We start from the raw sequence: 16,441 nt of genomic DNA, 5'->3' as shown, positions 1-16,441 counted from the left end.
TATGCGTATATCAATAAAATTCAAATAAAGACTGATCGCATGATAGATAGCCCCCACAGTGCCCCCCACATTGTACGGCACCAAACGCCCAAGCCATCTTAATGCAGTTTTTATTACACTTTCTTAATCGACGAATCTTGAACCAAATGATCGAATTATCAAACAACAAAGATTAAACTTCAACCAGGAAGAGTTGCATTTTCAAACATAATCTTAAATTTTTAATTTGAAAAGATGAATATTTTACAAGACAGTTTAATTTTGAAGCAAGGAAGACGAATTTTCAACTAAAAATATGACTTTTCTAACAAATGAGGGTTTTTGCACCAATAGGATTGATTTTCTATCCAAAAATACAAGTGTTCAATAAATCAGTTGAAATTTTGATTTAAAAAAAGATTACTTTTTTATAAAATAGTTGAATTTAGATTAATTCTAAAATAAGAATATAATTTTTTCAAATAAAAATAATTATCTTTCAATCAAAAAGGATCAATTTTGATCCAAAGAGATGAATTTTCCAACCAAAAAGACGATTTTTTAATTGAAAGAGAATTTTCAATCCAAAAAGGATGGATTTTCAAAAAAAAATACGACTTTTTAACAAAATAGTTGAATTCAGATTGATTCTGAAAAAGAAATATAATACTTTTTTGGTTTTTGTTTTGTTTTTGAGAAAAAGAACTAACTTTCAATCAAACTAGATTGAACCAAGAGGTTAATTTTGAACAAAAGAGGTGACTTTTTAAGAACCTAGTTCAATTTTCAATAAAATAAATAAACTTTCAACCAATTTTTACAATTTTAAACTAAACGCCAAAAATATAATAGTAAACTTTTCAATAAAAACGATTAACGCTCAAATATAAAAGGTGAATTTTCAACAACAAAAAAACAGAATTTTCTACCAAAAGATAAATTTTCGACAAAAATGACGACTTTTTCAAAAAAATTGTCGAATTTTCACAAAAAGTATGTTTTTTAATTAAAAGAGATTATTTCTTAAACAAAAATACAATAATAGACTTTGCAAATAAAAAGAATTAATTTTCAACCAAAAAAGATTAATGTTCAACCAAAAAATATGAATTTTCAATTAAATAATTAGATTTCTACCAAACAATATAATTTTTTGATCAAAAACGATTACTTTTGAACAAAAGACTTTAATTTCCAATAAAATAGTTAAATTTTTAACTAAATAGTCGAATTTTTAACCAAAAAGTAGAATTTTGAACCAAAAATATTAATTCATTAAAAATTCCACTCCTTGGTTGAAAGTTGAACGAATTTTTTTTAATTTAATTTTTTTTTTTTCGTTGTAGATTCATAATTTTAGTTGAAAGTTCGTTTTTTTTGGTTAAAAAAAAATTCTTTTTGCCGTTAAAAAGGTTTTTTAAACTGCAAATTCAAATATTTTGTTAAAAAAGTCAACTGATTAATTGTGAATGAACTTTTTTTGTTGTTATTTCATTTTCTCGCTTTTTAAAATTAAATTGTTTTATAGAGAATTAGGCTTTTTGGCTTGAAAATTTAACAAATTTGTATAGAATTAAACTGTTTTGTAAAAAAAAATTGTTTTTGTTTTTATTAAAAATTTATTCGCAAGGAAAATTTATCTACTCCATTTTTGGTTAAAAATTGAAAATTTTGATTAAAAAATGCTTTTTTCTTTGTTGAAAATATATAGTTTTTTGGTCAAATCTAATCAAATCTAATCAAGTCTGCCTAATTTTTTTTGCAAAAAATTGAACTTTTATGGTTTAAAAATACAGACTATTCATCTTGTTTGCTTGAAAATTGAACAATTTGGTAACGGATTTAACTATGTGGTAAGAAATTGAATGGTTTTGTAAAAAAAAAATACTTTTAATTTTTTTAAATTGAAAATTAGTTCTCAGTGGAAATATGAATAATCCATTTTTCACGCGAAAAGATTCAAATTAATTAAAAACTTGATATTATTTCAAGTAGTTTAAACGAAGTGTGTTAACATTTTTTTCAGAACTTCTAAATATGTTTTAAAATTAATCGAAATTTTCCTACAATTTTTGAAAATCCTACAATTAAATAAAAAAATTCTAAAAATCTTCCATGTTCTTCTTTGATAATTTTTTTAATCTCTTAAAATCTTCTTAAACTTTCTGTTACAATAATTTTTCAAAGTGAAAATCATTTTCAATTTTCCTAAGAATTTTAAGAAATTTTTTTATCCTTTTGAAGTCTTTCACAATTATTGAAAAAATTCTAAATTTTTTGTTCAAAATCTGAAAAAATCTACATTTTATTTTAAATTCTGCTGTAAGTATTTCAAATTGTTTCAAGCTCTACATTTAATTCGAATCTATTTAAAACTTCTAAATATCTCTTAAAATTACTCTAATATTTAAAAAAATAAAAAGTGTTCTATTATTATTTATAAATTCAAATTAAATTTTTTTTAATTCGCAGGATTTTCTAAAAGTTATAGAAAAAAATCTGTTCATTTTGAAATATATTTAAAAGTTCAAAAAAAATTCAATAATTATTTTGAATTTGGAAAAATTTAAAACCACTTCTAGATTTCTCATTATTTTGAAATAAAATGTTAAAGATTTTGACTATTTAAAATAGAAATAATCTAACTTATAATTTAAGAACTGTTAAAACAATTATTTTTCAATTTTTAATGTTTAAACTATTAAAAATAATAATACTATTTAAAATTAAAATAATTTAACTTTTAATTTACGAAATGTTCAGTTTCTTGAAAAAATGTATGATTCTAGTTTAAAATTGCTTAAAAATTTTAATTTGACAGTTTACTTGCTTTTAATTTAAAATTATTTAGTTAAAAAGTGTTCGCAGCTTCCATCTTATACGTTGAAATTATTGTAATTTTGAATACAACATTTTAGAATTTAAAAAACTGTTAAATTTCACCTTTAAAAGTTGAAAATTTAAGAGTTCCACTTTGGGTGCTAATTTGCAGCTTATTTATTATTATTTCAAACGGAAAAAAATGTCGTTAGAGTTTGATTTTTTAATTACATTGACGGTGAGACGTGTCTGCGAACCGGAAAATGACCGGGAATTTTTTCCTCTGATTAAAACGGCCATCTTGAAATTAAAATAAAATACTTCCAATAACTTAGATTTTAACTGTTTTTAAAATAATTAGTTTAATTTCAATCTTTTTAAAATATAATATGGTTCAGTTTGGAATGCGTAATTTGAAAATCTTTCACTTTAAAAATGTTCCATTTTACATTTTTAATTTTTAAGTGTACATTTCAATTTACATAATTTTAAAATGCATTTTTAAAGACTAAAGCAATTAAAATTTGAAACGTTTAAAATCGATAATTTTTTATTAAAAAAAAAAAAACACTTTTAGTTGATCAACTGTGAATATACATTAGTTAATGATTCGAAAGACATTTCTTGTTAATAGAAAGAGGTAAATTTACTACAAAAGAATATCAATTGTCAATCAAATTCAAGAATTATCAACAAAAAAGTTGGAATTTTCAACTCAAAAAAAAATTCTCAAAGAAAAAGTTAAATTTTTAAGAAAGAAAGGAATTTTTTATTTTTAAGAACGTAGTTCAAGTGTAAAATCTATTTTAAAAATTTTTAATTAAAAAGATTAATTTTCTCAAATAAAGAATAATTTTATACCGGAAAAAGGATCTTTTAACCAAATTCAAGAATTTTCAACTAATAAAGATAAATTTTTGAACAAAGAGATTCATTTTACTGCGAAAAGAGTCGAATTTTAAATAAAATTCAAGGAATCCCTAACAAAAAATTGAATTTTCAACTGAAAAGAAGAATTTTAAAACAAAAAGAGTCATTCACTAGCAAATAAGACGAATTTTTAATAAATTCGGGAGTTCTGAACCAAAAAGATTAATTTTAAAGTTAAAAAAATGTATTTATAAACCGAAATATTAATTCACTACCAAAAAGACGAGATTTTAATAAAATTCCAGAATTCTCAACCACAAAGTTGAATTTTTAACTAAAAATATTAATTTTTAAAGGAAAAGATTAATTTTAGAATCAGTTCACAATGTTAAAATTTCCAAATTTTAACGTTAAACTGTTTTAATTGGAAAGTCTTATTGGTTAAAGAAATATAAACGCCCCATTGAAACTTTATAAACTATTTTTAATTTTTAATAACTTCAAAATAATGTATTTATAATTAAAGGCTTTCATCAAATTTCAATCTAAAATATTCCATTTTTAAATCATGCAGTTTAAAATTTTTTCAATTAAGAAAAAGAGCAGTTATTTAATATTTAGAAACATCTGACTGTTCATTAAAAATTTGAATTTATTTCAAATAATTTAAACAAAGTGTCTATGTGTACCGATAAAATGCGACTATTCATAACTACAGATTTCGAACAAAAAATTTCGAGGCTTTTTAAGAATTTTGAAAGGCTTCACAAGAATAAAAAACATTTCTTAGAAAAATTGAAAATGATTTTTATTTAAAAAAATTAATTTTATGAGAATTAAAATTTTTTTTTTAATTTATGGTAGGAACTGGAATTTATTTAGAATAATAATAATTAATGTGAAGGATTTTCAGAAAATTTCTTTAAATTGGTAGTTTTACAAAAAAAAAATAAGGAAATATTCGAATAATTTTAAAGGATGTTTAGAACTAAATAAAATTTGAAAAAAATGTAGCATTTTAAGGATTTTTAAACTATTTAAAATAATTTATCTTGTAATTTAAGTCGTTTTTAGTTCATAAGGAAAAATAACTGTTCAATTTTTAATGTTTCTTGCTTAAAATGATTTTATTTTTTTAATTCATTGATTGATTCTTCAATTTAGAATAGTTTCTGAGAAAATTGAAAATAATTTTTTATTTTAATAAACTAATCTTAAGAGAATATTTAAAAAGATTTATATTAATGTTTAAAATTGTTAAAAAACGATGTGAAAGATTTTTAAAAAAATTTCTTTAATTTGGCAGAATTAACAAAAAAATTGTTTCAAAAAAAAAAATGAAAAACGGCATGCAGATGTTTCAGGATTTTGATATAAAATTTCGAAGCATTTGAAGTATTTTAAACTATTTAAAATTAAAATAATTAAACTTTTAACTTGTGCAGGCAATTTTCAATTTTTTTCTTACTTGGAAGCGGCAATTTTCAAGTTTAAAGTAAATTTCCTAGTGCTGGAAATCTTTGAAAACGAATAAAATTCTGAATTGGAACAGGACATTTTTTTTAAAAATTCAACTGCTTTGTTAAAAATTTTGCTTTTGTGATTAAAACTCAAACTTTTTTCGTAGAAACTTACTTCTTCATAAAAAATTTATATTTTGATTGTGAAAAGTGAACTGAAATCTTTCTTGGATGAAGTCTATTTTTTCTGAAAATTTCTCTTTTTGATTTAAAAGTTTTTAGTAGAAATATTACATCTTTCTCGGATAAAAAAGCAAGATTTTTGTTGAAAATTCAACCAATTCCTAGAAAATTTACTTTTTGTTGAAAATTTATACTTTTGTGTTGAATAAACACTTCAAATTTTTTTGGATGAAAATTGTTCTTTTATTTAAAGTTCTCCTATTTCAGTAGTATTTTTATCTTTTTCGATAAAAATGCAACTGTTTGGTTAAAAATTTAACTCTTTCGTAGAAAATTTACTTTTAGTTTAAAATTTATATTTTGGCGTTGAAAAATCAACCAAAACTTTTCTGGCTGAAATTTAAATTTAACAAAAAAATGTGACCTTTTTTATTCAAAACTTCTCTGTTTTAGTACAGATTTCACCTTCCTCGGATAAAAATGCAACTATTTGGTTTAAAAAATCGTGCTTTTTAATTTAAAATTCAATTTTTTAGCGCAGAAACTTATTTTGTGTTAAAATATTCATATTTTGATCCTGAAAAGTCAACTGGTATCTTTTTTTTTGATAAAAATTCAACAATTTAAGAAAAAATTTATCTTTTTTTTTTAAAGAAATTTCAGGTTTCTTGGACAAAAATGAAACTATTCAACTATTTTCTAAAAAGTTCATCCTTTTGGTTGAAAAAATTCGTCGGTTTGGATTAAAAATTCAATTTCTTTCGTAGAAACTTATTTCTTTATTAAAAATTTATATTTCGATCGTGAAAAGTCAACTGATATCTTTTTTATATGACCCTTCAATAATTAAAAACAAATTTAATAAAAAATTATCTGTTTCAAAAGAAATCTAATCTTTTTTGGATAAAAATGCCACAATTTGGCAGAGAATTTCTCTATTTTTATAAAAATTCATCCTTTTTGATAAAAAAATTCGTGTTTTTGAATTTAAAATTCAATTTCTTGCGTAAAAACTTATTTTTGGATAAGAACATTCATTTTTGATCCGGAAAAGTCAACTGGTATCTTTTTTGAATGAAAATTCAACAATTTAAGAAAAAATGTTAAACAAAAATGTATCTTTTCGAAAAGAAATTTCATGTTTCTTTTTTAATAAAAATGAAACTGTTTTGTGTAGAATTAATTTGTTAGAGAATTCCACTATTTTGATAAAAAATGCGTGTTTTTGAATTTAAAATTCAATTTTTTGCGTAAAAACTTATTTTTGGTTAAGAACATTCATTTTTGATCCTGAAAAGTCAACTGGTATCTTTTTTGAATGAAAATTCAACAATTTAAGAAAAAATTTTAAACAAAAATGTATCTTTTCGAAAAGAAATTTCATGTTTTTTTTTTTTTTTATAAAAATGAAACTATTTTGTGTAGAATTAATTTGTTAGAGAATTCCACTATTTTGATAAAAATTCATCCTTTTTGATAAAAAAATTCGTGCTTTTGAATTTGAAATTCAATTTTTTAAATAAAAATGAAACTATTTGGTAGATAATTCAACTATTTTGTATAAAATTCATCCTTTTTGGGTGAAAAAATTCGCCTTTTTAGATTAAAAATTCAATTTTTTTTCGTAGAAACTTATTTCTTATTTAAAAATTCATATTTCGATCGTGAAAAGTCTTTTTTTTTATGAAAATTCAACAATTTACGAAAAAATGTTTGATTTATTTTAATTTAATTTAACTTTTTTGATTCAATTAAAATTTAATTTAACTTAAAAGTGTATCTTTTTGAAAGAAATTTCATGTCTTTTGGATAAAAATGAAACCATTTGGCAGAGAATTCAACTTTTTTTTTGAAAATTTTATTTTATGTTTTGATTTAAAAATTCATCTGTTTTAGTAGAAATTAAACAAAAAATTTTATGAGAATACAACTTTTTCGTTAAAAAATATTATTCTTTGCTTGAGTACTCAACTATTTTGGTTAAAAGTTTGGGTTAAGTCACTTTGTTTAAGAAATCATATTTTTATTGATTTATATTTTTAGTTGAAAATTCATCTCTTTGGTTGAAAATTGAACTATTTTGTAGATTTGTTAACAAACATTTTTTTTATTGAAGGCTTCAGTTAAAAATTTCACCGTTTAGTGGAAAAGCCTTTTTTTTGTTTGTTTAAAATTCATTTTTTATCTGAAAATGTAACTTTTCCTTTTCTTTAAGATTGATCTTTTTTAGTTGAAAATTCTTGTTTTTTGGGAAAGAAAAAATAATTTTCTTGGCTTGTAATTTTATTTTTGTTGGGTAAAAATGCATCAGTTTCATGTAAAATTAATTTTTTCCTGAAAAGTCATGTTTTTTGATTTAAAATCCAATTTTTGTAGTGTAAATTCGTCTTTTGAAGGTTATAATTGAAAATTTATCTTTTCTATTTAAAAATGTATGTATTTTGGTAAAAATACGTCTGTTTGTTTTTAAAAAATTAATTTATTTTGTTGAAAATTCATTGTTTTTTAAAGAAAATGTTACTTTTTGTTTAAAAGTGAAACACTTCTTTTAGAAATTAAATTGTTTCGTTAAAGATTCGTCATTGTAACTGAAAATTCATTTCTTTGGTTAAAAAAGTAACTATTTATTTTGAAAATTAATCTTTTTGGTTTTAAAATTCCTTTTTTTGTATGAACTAATCCAGTTGAATATTCAATCATTTTAGTTGAAAATTTATCTACTTGTCGAAAAGTTAAACTCTTTTGGGAACACTTTTTTTTAAGGTTCATCACTATAATTCAAAAGTTTTTTTACATAGAAAATTGATGTATTTTGTCGAAAATTCGTGTGTTTTTATAGAAAATTCACTTTTTGTCAATAGAAAATTTAACTTTTTGTTTAAAAAGTGAAACTGTTCTTTTAAAAATTCAATTTTTTGGTTAAAGATTCGTCATTGTATCTGAAAATTCATTTCGTTGGTTAAAACTGTAACTATTTTGTTGAAATTTTGTCCCCCCGCTAAAAATTAATTTTTTCAATCGGAAACTTATTTTTTTTTGGTCGAAAATTCAATTATTTGGTTTAAAATTGATATAATTAGTTGAAAACTCATTGATTTCGGTTGACAATTTTTACTGCTTTGTTAAAAATTCATCTAACTTGTTCGAAATGCAATAATTCTACTTCAAATGTTAGTAATTTGAAGCATTTTGAACTTAAAACAATATATTGCCCAAATTTCGTGATAAATCTGTTTGATATCGTCTGTCCTTCAATAATGTTTTCTATCAGAATTGAAAAACAATTTTACAATTTTACAGATCCGATTTAAACAAATTATTTTTTTAAATTACAGAAATCATTAAAAAAATCTTTTAACAATATTTAAAAATTATACAATTTCTTATAAAAAGATTGCTTCTACCTAGGGTTTTTCATTATCTAATATAATAATAAAATTAATTAATTTGTTGAATATTTTTGCAGGTGTTCGAATGAGCGAATACTTTTGGAAGCTACCATCAAAAAGACTATATCCCGATTACTATAAAATGATTAAAAATCCAATTTCGTTACTGCAAATTCGAACTAAAATCAAGGTATTTAAATATTTCTTTGAATCTTTTTTTTATATAATTAAATTTATAATATGCTATGTATTAATTTAATTTCTTATTTTAGAAAGGAGGATATGGAACAGTGAGCGAAGTCGCCGGAGACATGAATATAATGTTCGAAAATGCAAAGAAATATAATGTTCATACTTCAAGATTGTACAAGGTATTTATTTATCTTTTCATTTTTTATTGCTATTTGTACTTTTTTTAAATACTACTTTTAATTTATTTGATGTGTCTCATTTGTTGTAGTGCTCAGTCAAATTGCAGAAGATTATGCAGGAAAAAGTACAAGAATTGTTGGAATTTGATCGGGTAAGAAATTTTATTTCAACTCTTTTTTTTTTTTGTTGCTTAGATCATTTTTTAATTCAGAAGAAGAATTAAAAGTTAAAAGCGTTTGAAATTGTAAATTTGGGATAAAAACCAAAGTTTTTAGTTGATCAATTAGTCATATAAATTTATTAATGACATCTTAGATTGAAAAATGTATCAAATTTAATGTTAAAAATTCATTAGTTATAATAATTCAATTTTCAACGAGAAAAACGAATTTTTTTAAAGTAGTTCAACTTTCAATCAAATGATAGGTTTTCAAAAATGTAGTTGAATCCTAAAAAAAAGATTAATTTTCAAACAATTAATTAAATGAAATTAATTTTTAAACAATTTTTAAGCAATTTCTGAAACAAAAATGGAGTGGTTTGATTTTCAGTTGAAAAAAATGTTTTATAAAAAGAAACGAATTGTTAATAAAGTAGTTAAATTTCTAATCTAAGAGATAAATTTTCATCTAAATTGATGAATCTTTAACCAAAACAATGAATTTATAGCAAAGTTGTTTATACTTGAACCAAAAAAGGTTTTAATTTTAAATAAAAATAGTTGAATTCTACGAAAATGTTCCATTAAAAAAGCTTCATTTTTCACAAAAACAAAAAATATATAATTAATTTCTACAAAAAAAAAAAAATGTATTCTCATATTAAAAAGACGAATTTTTAACGAAATGCGTGATTTTTCAATGAAGTTGTAGATATTTCAATTAAAAAAGATTAATTTTCAATCGAAAGTGGAATACTTGATTTTTCAGTTTGAAAAAAATTAGTTTATAATCCAGAAAATACGAATTTTGAACCAAATATATGAATTTCTAACCAAATAATTTAACTTTCAAATAAAAAGTAGCAATTTCTGAAAAAATGTAGTATTTAAGTTGGAAAAACTAATTTTTAACAAAGTAGTTAAATTTCTAATCAAGGAAATAAATTTTCATATAAACTGATGAATCTTCAACCAAAAAATGAATTTCTAGCCATTTAATGTATATTTCAACCAAAAAAGGTTTTAATTTTGAATAAAAAAAGTTGAATTTTACGAAAAAGGATGAATTTAAACAAAAAATGATTGAATCTTCGATTAAAAAAGATTAATTTTTAAATATACAGTTGCATTAAAAAAATGAATTAATTTCTACCAAAAACATATAAATTCCCAAACCAAAAAGACTAATTTGTAATGAATCACATGAATTTTCAAAGAAATAGTAGAATTTTCATTTAAAAAAGATTAATTTTCAATCGAAAGTGGAATACTTGAATTTTCAGTTTAAAAAAACTATTTTATAATCCAGAAAAATACGAATTTTGAACCAAATATATGAATTTTTAAACAAATAATTTAACTTTCAAATAAAAAGTAGCAATTTCTTAAATAAAAATGGAATACTTCGATTTTCAGATGGAAAATTCTTTTTTTTTTAATAAAGTAGTTCAATTTTCGTATAAATTGATAAATCTTTAACTAGAAAAATGAATTTCTAGCAAAGTAGATTATATTTCAACTGAAAATGGTTTTAATTTTGAATAAAAAAAGTTGAATCCTACCAAAAATGATGAATTTAAACAAAAAATGATTAAATCGTCGATTTAAATAAGTATTTTTTTCACAAAAAACAAACGAATTTTTAGCAACGTAGTTAATTTTTCATTCAAAGATATCGATTTTCATCTAAATTGATGAATCTTTATCTAGACAAATGAATTTCTAGCAAAGTAGTTTATATTTCAACTGAGAACGGTTTTAATTTTAAATAAAAAAAAGTTGAATCCTACCAAAAATGATGAATTTAAACAAAAAAATGATTAAATCGTCGATTAAAAAAGATTCATTTTTAAATATACAGTTGCATTTTTAACAAACAAAAATTAATTAATTTCTACCAAAAACAGGTGAATTCTCAAACCAAAAAGACGGGTTTGTAATGAATTGCATGGATTTTCAAAGAAGTAGTCGAATTTGCAATTAAAAAATATTAATTATTAGTCGAAAGTGAAATACTTGAATTTTCAGTTTAAAAAGAATAATTTCTAACCCAGAAAAATTGGAAGTTTTAAACAAATGAATGAATTTGAAACCAAATAATTTAATTTTCAACTAAAAATTTGACTAATCTAGTTGAAAATTGCAAAATTTTAGTAAATAATTCATCTGCTTTGTTGAAAATCACTTTTTTTAGTGAAAATTTATCTATACAAATTTTGGGTGAAAAATTGAATTTTTCGGTAAAAGATTCATGTTTTTTTTTGTTCAAAATTCGTCTTTATCTGTAGAAAATTAATATTTTGGTTGCCGATTCATTTTTTGGTTTGAAAATTTAATTATTTCAGTTGAAGATCTTTCATTTCTGCTGAAAATTGAACTGTTTTGTTGATAATTTTTGCTGTTGAAACTTAATTTTTTTAACTGCAATATAATCTTTTTGGTTGAAAATTCAACTATTTGGTTGAGATTTTTTTTAAGGGCATGTGACACAGCTAAATACCTATATTACCGACGATAGTTTTTCAGTTCACTGAATATTTGTTTGAACCTAAGAACTTTATTTGTAAATAAAATATCAAGCTGAAACTTTGGGAAATGTATTAGAGTACAATAAAGTACGTTTAGGTACTGCATTTTGGTAGGAACTTCACTGAAAATTATTTCATCTTTTTTCTGAACCTCAAGATTTTTTGAACGTTCGAACTTTTTTTATACATAAAATATCGTTCTCAAACTTTGAGAAATGCAGGAGTCGAAAGAAAACTACGTTTAAGTACAAAGCTTAATAATAAAAGATGTAAAAAAAAATATATTTCAACAATGAATTCCAATGGCATCAGCCGGTAACCTTGTACACGAAAGTACGAAACCTGGCGGCCACTAGACGAGGCTCTAGAGGGTTCGTATTTTCGTGTACATCGTTACCGGCTGATGCCGCTGGAATTGATTGTTGAAATTTTTTTGTTACATCTTTTATTATTAAGCTTTGTACTTAAACGTAGTTTTCTTTCGACTCTTGCATTTCTCAAAGTTTGAGATCGATATTTTATGTATAACAAAAGTTGAAACGTTCAAAAAATGTTGAGGTTCAGAAAAAAGATAAAATAATTTTCAGTGAAGTTCCTACCAAAATGCAGTACCTAAACGTACTTTATTGTACTCTAATACATTTCCCAAAGTTTCAGCTCGATATTTTATTTACAAAAAAAGTTCTTAGGTTCAAAAAAACATTCAGTGAACTGAAAAACTGTCGTCGGTAATACAGGTATTTAGCTGTGTCACATGCCCTTAACATTATTTTTTTTTTAGTCAAAATTGCACCAATCTACTTACATATTTCATAATTTTAAATAAAAATTCATCTTATTTAGTTAAAAATTCAATAATTTGCCCTGTAATGTTTGGAATTTGTAGCGTTTTGAATTGAATTCAATATACTGCTCACATTAATTTTACTTTTAACAAAATATTTATTTCCCTAGTTTAGTTGAAAGAATCTTATTTTTCCTGTTTTTACGAATGAAAAAAATTTTGAGAAACGAAGATTTCAGAACAATTTCACAAATGTTTTAAAAGATTTGAGAGATTTCAAAGCTTTAAAAAAAAAGTTCCCAAAGATTTCAAACATTTTATAAAGATTGCAAGTATTTCAAAGATTATAAAAATCTTACAGTAAACTAGATTTCGAAGATTTGGAAAGATTCTACACAGATAAAAAATATTTTAATAATTGAAAATGAATGCAAATGATTTAAAAAAGATTTTGGAAAAGTTAAACTCTTTTGGGTACACATTTTTTTAAAGTTCATCACTGTGATTGAAATTTTTTTTTAAATAGAAAATTGATGTTTTTTGTCGAAAATTCGTGTGTTTTTATAGAAAATTCACTTTTTTTGTAAATGGAAAATTCAACTTTTTGTTTTAAAAGTGAAACTCTTCTTTTAAAAATTAAATAACTATTTTGTTGAAAATTCGTTTTTTTCTCCCGCTAAAAATTGATTTTTTCAACCGAAAATTTACCTTTTTTTGGTTGAAAATTCAATTATTTGGTTTGAAATTGATATAATTTCTTGAAAATTCGTTGATTTCGGTTGAAAATTTTCGGTATTTCATAGATTTTAAAAATCGTACTGTAAACTAGATTTCGAAGATTTGAAAAGATTCTACACAGATAAAAAAATATTCTAATAATTAAAACCGAATGCAAATGATTTAAGAAAGATTTGATAAATATTTCAAAAGGTTTTATAAAAATTTCACAAAGAATTTAAAAGAATATAAGAATTCCTAAGATTTCAAAAGGGTACGCAAAGTTTTCAAAAAGTACACAAGATTTCAAATATTTCAAGACATTTCGAAGATTTGAAACGATTTCAGAAATTCATTTTAGAACATTACAAAAGATTTCACTAAAATTTCAAATAATTCAGTGCTTTTAATGAATAAAAAAGATTTTTAAACAAATTTACAAATATTTTTAAAAAATCCCAAATTTTTCGAACATTTCATAAAGATTGCAAGGTTTTCAAAGATTTTAACAGATTAAAAATCTTTTAATAATTTCAAATAGATACAAAAAATTTCACAAATATTTCAAAGATTTTATAAAGATTTCAAACGAATACGAAAGATTCCGAAAATATTTAAAAGATGTTGAACTAATTCAAAATGTTTCGACAAAGAGAAGATTTCGAAAGATTTTAATGATTTCCAACGAACACAAATAATTTCACAAACAAAGGCTAAGGAAAACTTTCACAAAAAATTTCACGGATTTTTGATTTCAATGATTTTAAATATTTAAATTATTTCAAATAGTTTACAAAAATTTAGAAAGATTCCAAAGATTTCACAGAAATTTAAAGAATTCACGAAGATTTTAAGTAATTCAAGAGATAACCAATTCACAGATTCTAAAAGATTTCAAAGATTCCTTAAAAATTTCAGAAAGATTTCAAATTTCAATGATTACAAATATTTAACAAAATTTTTTTAACATTTCAGAGAAATTTCAAGATTTCACAAAGATTTGAAGTTTTTAAAGAGATAACCCATTCACATATTCTAAAAAACTTCAAAGATTGCTTAAAAATTTCAAACATTTTTACAAAGATTTCATATTTTTAGGATTACAAATTTTTAAAACAATTTCACAAAGATCTGAAGTTCTTCATGAGATTTCAACGAATTCACAAAGATTTCAAAGATTCGAAAAATTTCCAAAGATTTTTAAACTTTTAAAAGATTTCAGAGATTTCAGGGATTACAAATTTTAAAAAAAGATTTCATAAAAATTTACAGTACTTCAAGAGATAAATAATTTACAGATTCTAAAAGAATTCACAAAGATTTCAAAGGTTCCTTAAAAATTTTAAGAAATTTCTCAAAGATTTCAGATTTCAAGGATTACAAATATTTTGCAAAAATTGGAAAATATTTCACAGAAATTTCAAGATTTCACAAAAATTTGAAGTTTTTCTAGAGATAACCAATTCACAGATTCTAAAATACTTGAAAGATTGCTTAAAAATTTCAAAAAAATTTACAAAGATTTCATATTTCTAGGATTACAAATTTTCAAAACAATTTCATAAAAATTTGAAGTTCTTCAAAAGATTTCAACGAATTCATAAAGATTTCAAATGATTTCAAGGATTTTAAAGATTTGAAAAATTTCCAAAGATTTTAAAACTTTTAAAAGATTTGAAAGATTTCAGGGATTACAAATTTAAAAAACAGATTTTATAAAAATTTAAAGTTCTTCAAGATTGCTTTAAAATTTTAAAAATTTTTAGAAAGATTTCATATTTCAATGATTACAAATTTTTAAAACAATTTCACAAATATTTTAAGTTCTTCCAAAGATTTCAACGAATTGACAAATATTTCCAATGATTTCAAGGATTTCAAAGATTTGAAAAATTTCAAAAGATTTTAAAAGTTTGGAAAGATTTTAGATTTCAGGGATTACAAATTTTTAAAAAGATTTCACAAAATTTTAAAGTTCTTCGAGAGATAGCCAATTCACAGATTCTAAAAGAATTCACAAAGATTTCAAAGATTCCTTAAAAATTTCACAAAGATTTCAGATTTCAGGGATTACAAATTTTTAAAAAGACTTCAAAAAAATTGAAGTTCTTCAAGATATTACCAATTCATAGATTCTAAAAAACTTCCAAGATTGCTTAAAAATTTCAAAAAATTTTACAAAGATTTCATATTTCTAGGATGACAAATTTTTAAAACAATTTCACAAATATTTGAAGTTCTTCAAAAGATTTCAACGGATTTGCAAATATTTCGAATGATTTCAAGGATTTCAAAGATTTGAAAAATCTCCAAAGATTTTTAAACTTGAAAGATTTCAGGGATTACAAATTTTTAAAAAAGACTTCAGAAAAATTTAAAGTTCTTCAACAGATAAACAATTCACAGATTCTAAAAGAATTCATAAAGATTTCAAAGGTTCTTTAAAAATTTCAAGAAATTTCACAAAGATTTCAGATTTCAAGGTTTGCAAATATTTTGCAAAAATGGGAAAATATTTTACAGAAAATTCAAGATTTCACAAAAATTTGAAGTTTTTCACGAGATAACCAATTCACAGATTCTAAGAAATTTCAAAGATTGCTTAAAAATTTCAAAAATGTTTTCAACGATTTCAAATTTTAAGGATTACAAATTTTTAAAACAATTTCACAAATATTTGAAGTTCTTCAAGAGATGATTTCCAGGATTACAAATATTTTACAAAAATTTAAAAAGCTTTCATAGAAGTTTCAAGATTTTACAAAGATTTGTTATTTAAGAGATAACCAATTAACAGATTCTAAAAGAATTCACCAAGATTTCAAAGAATTCAAAGACGACTTATATTCGCAACAAATTAAGAATTTGTTTATTTGTGATTCTGGTTTCTTGAAAAATTGTGGGCCGATAAAAACATGAACTGTGAAAAGCTTGACGTTGGTTTATTTGATGTTTTGTTTAGGAGTCGGAATCCGAAAGCGAGACCGAGTGTAACCAACAACAGCCGAAACTGATAAAGCGTGCCTCGGTTCTTTTAACCCGCGGCAAATACAAGGACAATATACCCCTGAAGAAGCGTCTTTACGCTCTCGTCAAGTGTGCCGTTGAATACGTTGTAAGTAATTCCAAATTGAGAAAATTCAGGTAAAAAGCAGTTGCCATGACTATTTTTTTTTTTT

The 16,441-nt window shown here is 22.6% G+C and overlaps 1 protein-coding gene across 9 annotated transcripts in view; it reads left to right on the top strand.

The window, feature by feature from the left end:
* Positions 1 to 16,441, top strand: part of LOC117168666 (protein polybromo-1) — a 149,023-nt gene that overhangs the window by 37,383 nt on the left and 95,199 nt on the right. For 8 of the 9 annotated variants that reach the window (XM_033355018.1, XM_033354862.1, XM_033354616.1 and 5 more), the window contains exons 7-10: positions 8,779 to 8,891; positions 8,974 to 9,072; positions 9,162 to 9,224; positions 16,225 to 16,377. In XM_033355018.1, the coding sequence (XP_033210909.1) occupies positions 8,779 to 8,891; positions 8,974 to 9,072; positions 9,162 to 9,224; positions 16,225 to 16,377 (428 nt within the window). The remainder of the gene's footprint in view (positions 1 to 8,778; positions 8,892 to 8,973; positions 9,073 to 9,161; positions 9,225 to 16,224; positions 16,378 to 16,441) is intronic. The other variant, XM_033354525.1, reaches the window with a different exon arrangement.

Source organism: Belonocnema kinseyi, chromosome 1 (genome assembly GCF_010883055.1).
Source record: "Belonocnema kinseyi isolate 2016_QV_RU_SX_M_011 chromosome 1, B_treatae_v1, whole genome shotgun sequence".
Taxonomy (NCBI): Eukaryota; Metazoa; Arthropoda; class Insecta; order Hymenoptera; family Cynipidae; genus Belonocnema; species Belonocnema kinseyi.
Note: the sequence above shows the minus strand (reverse complement) of the source record. Positions and strands in the feature narration are given on the sequence as shown.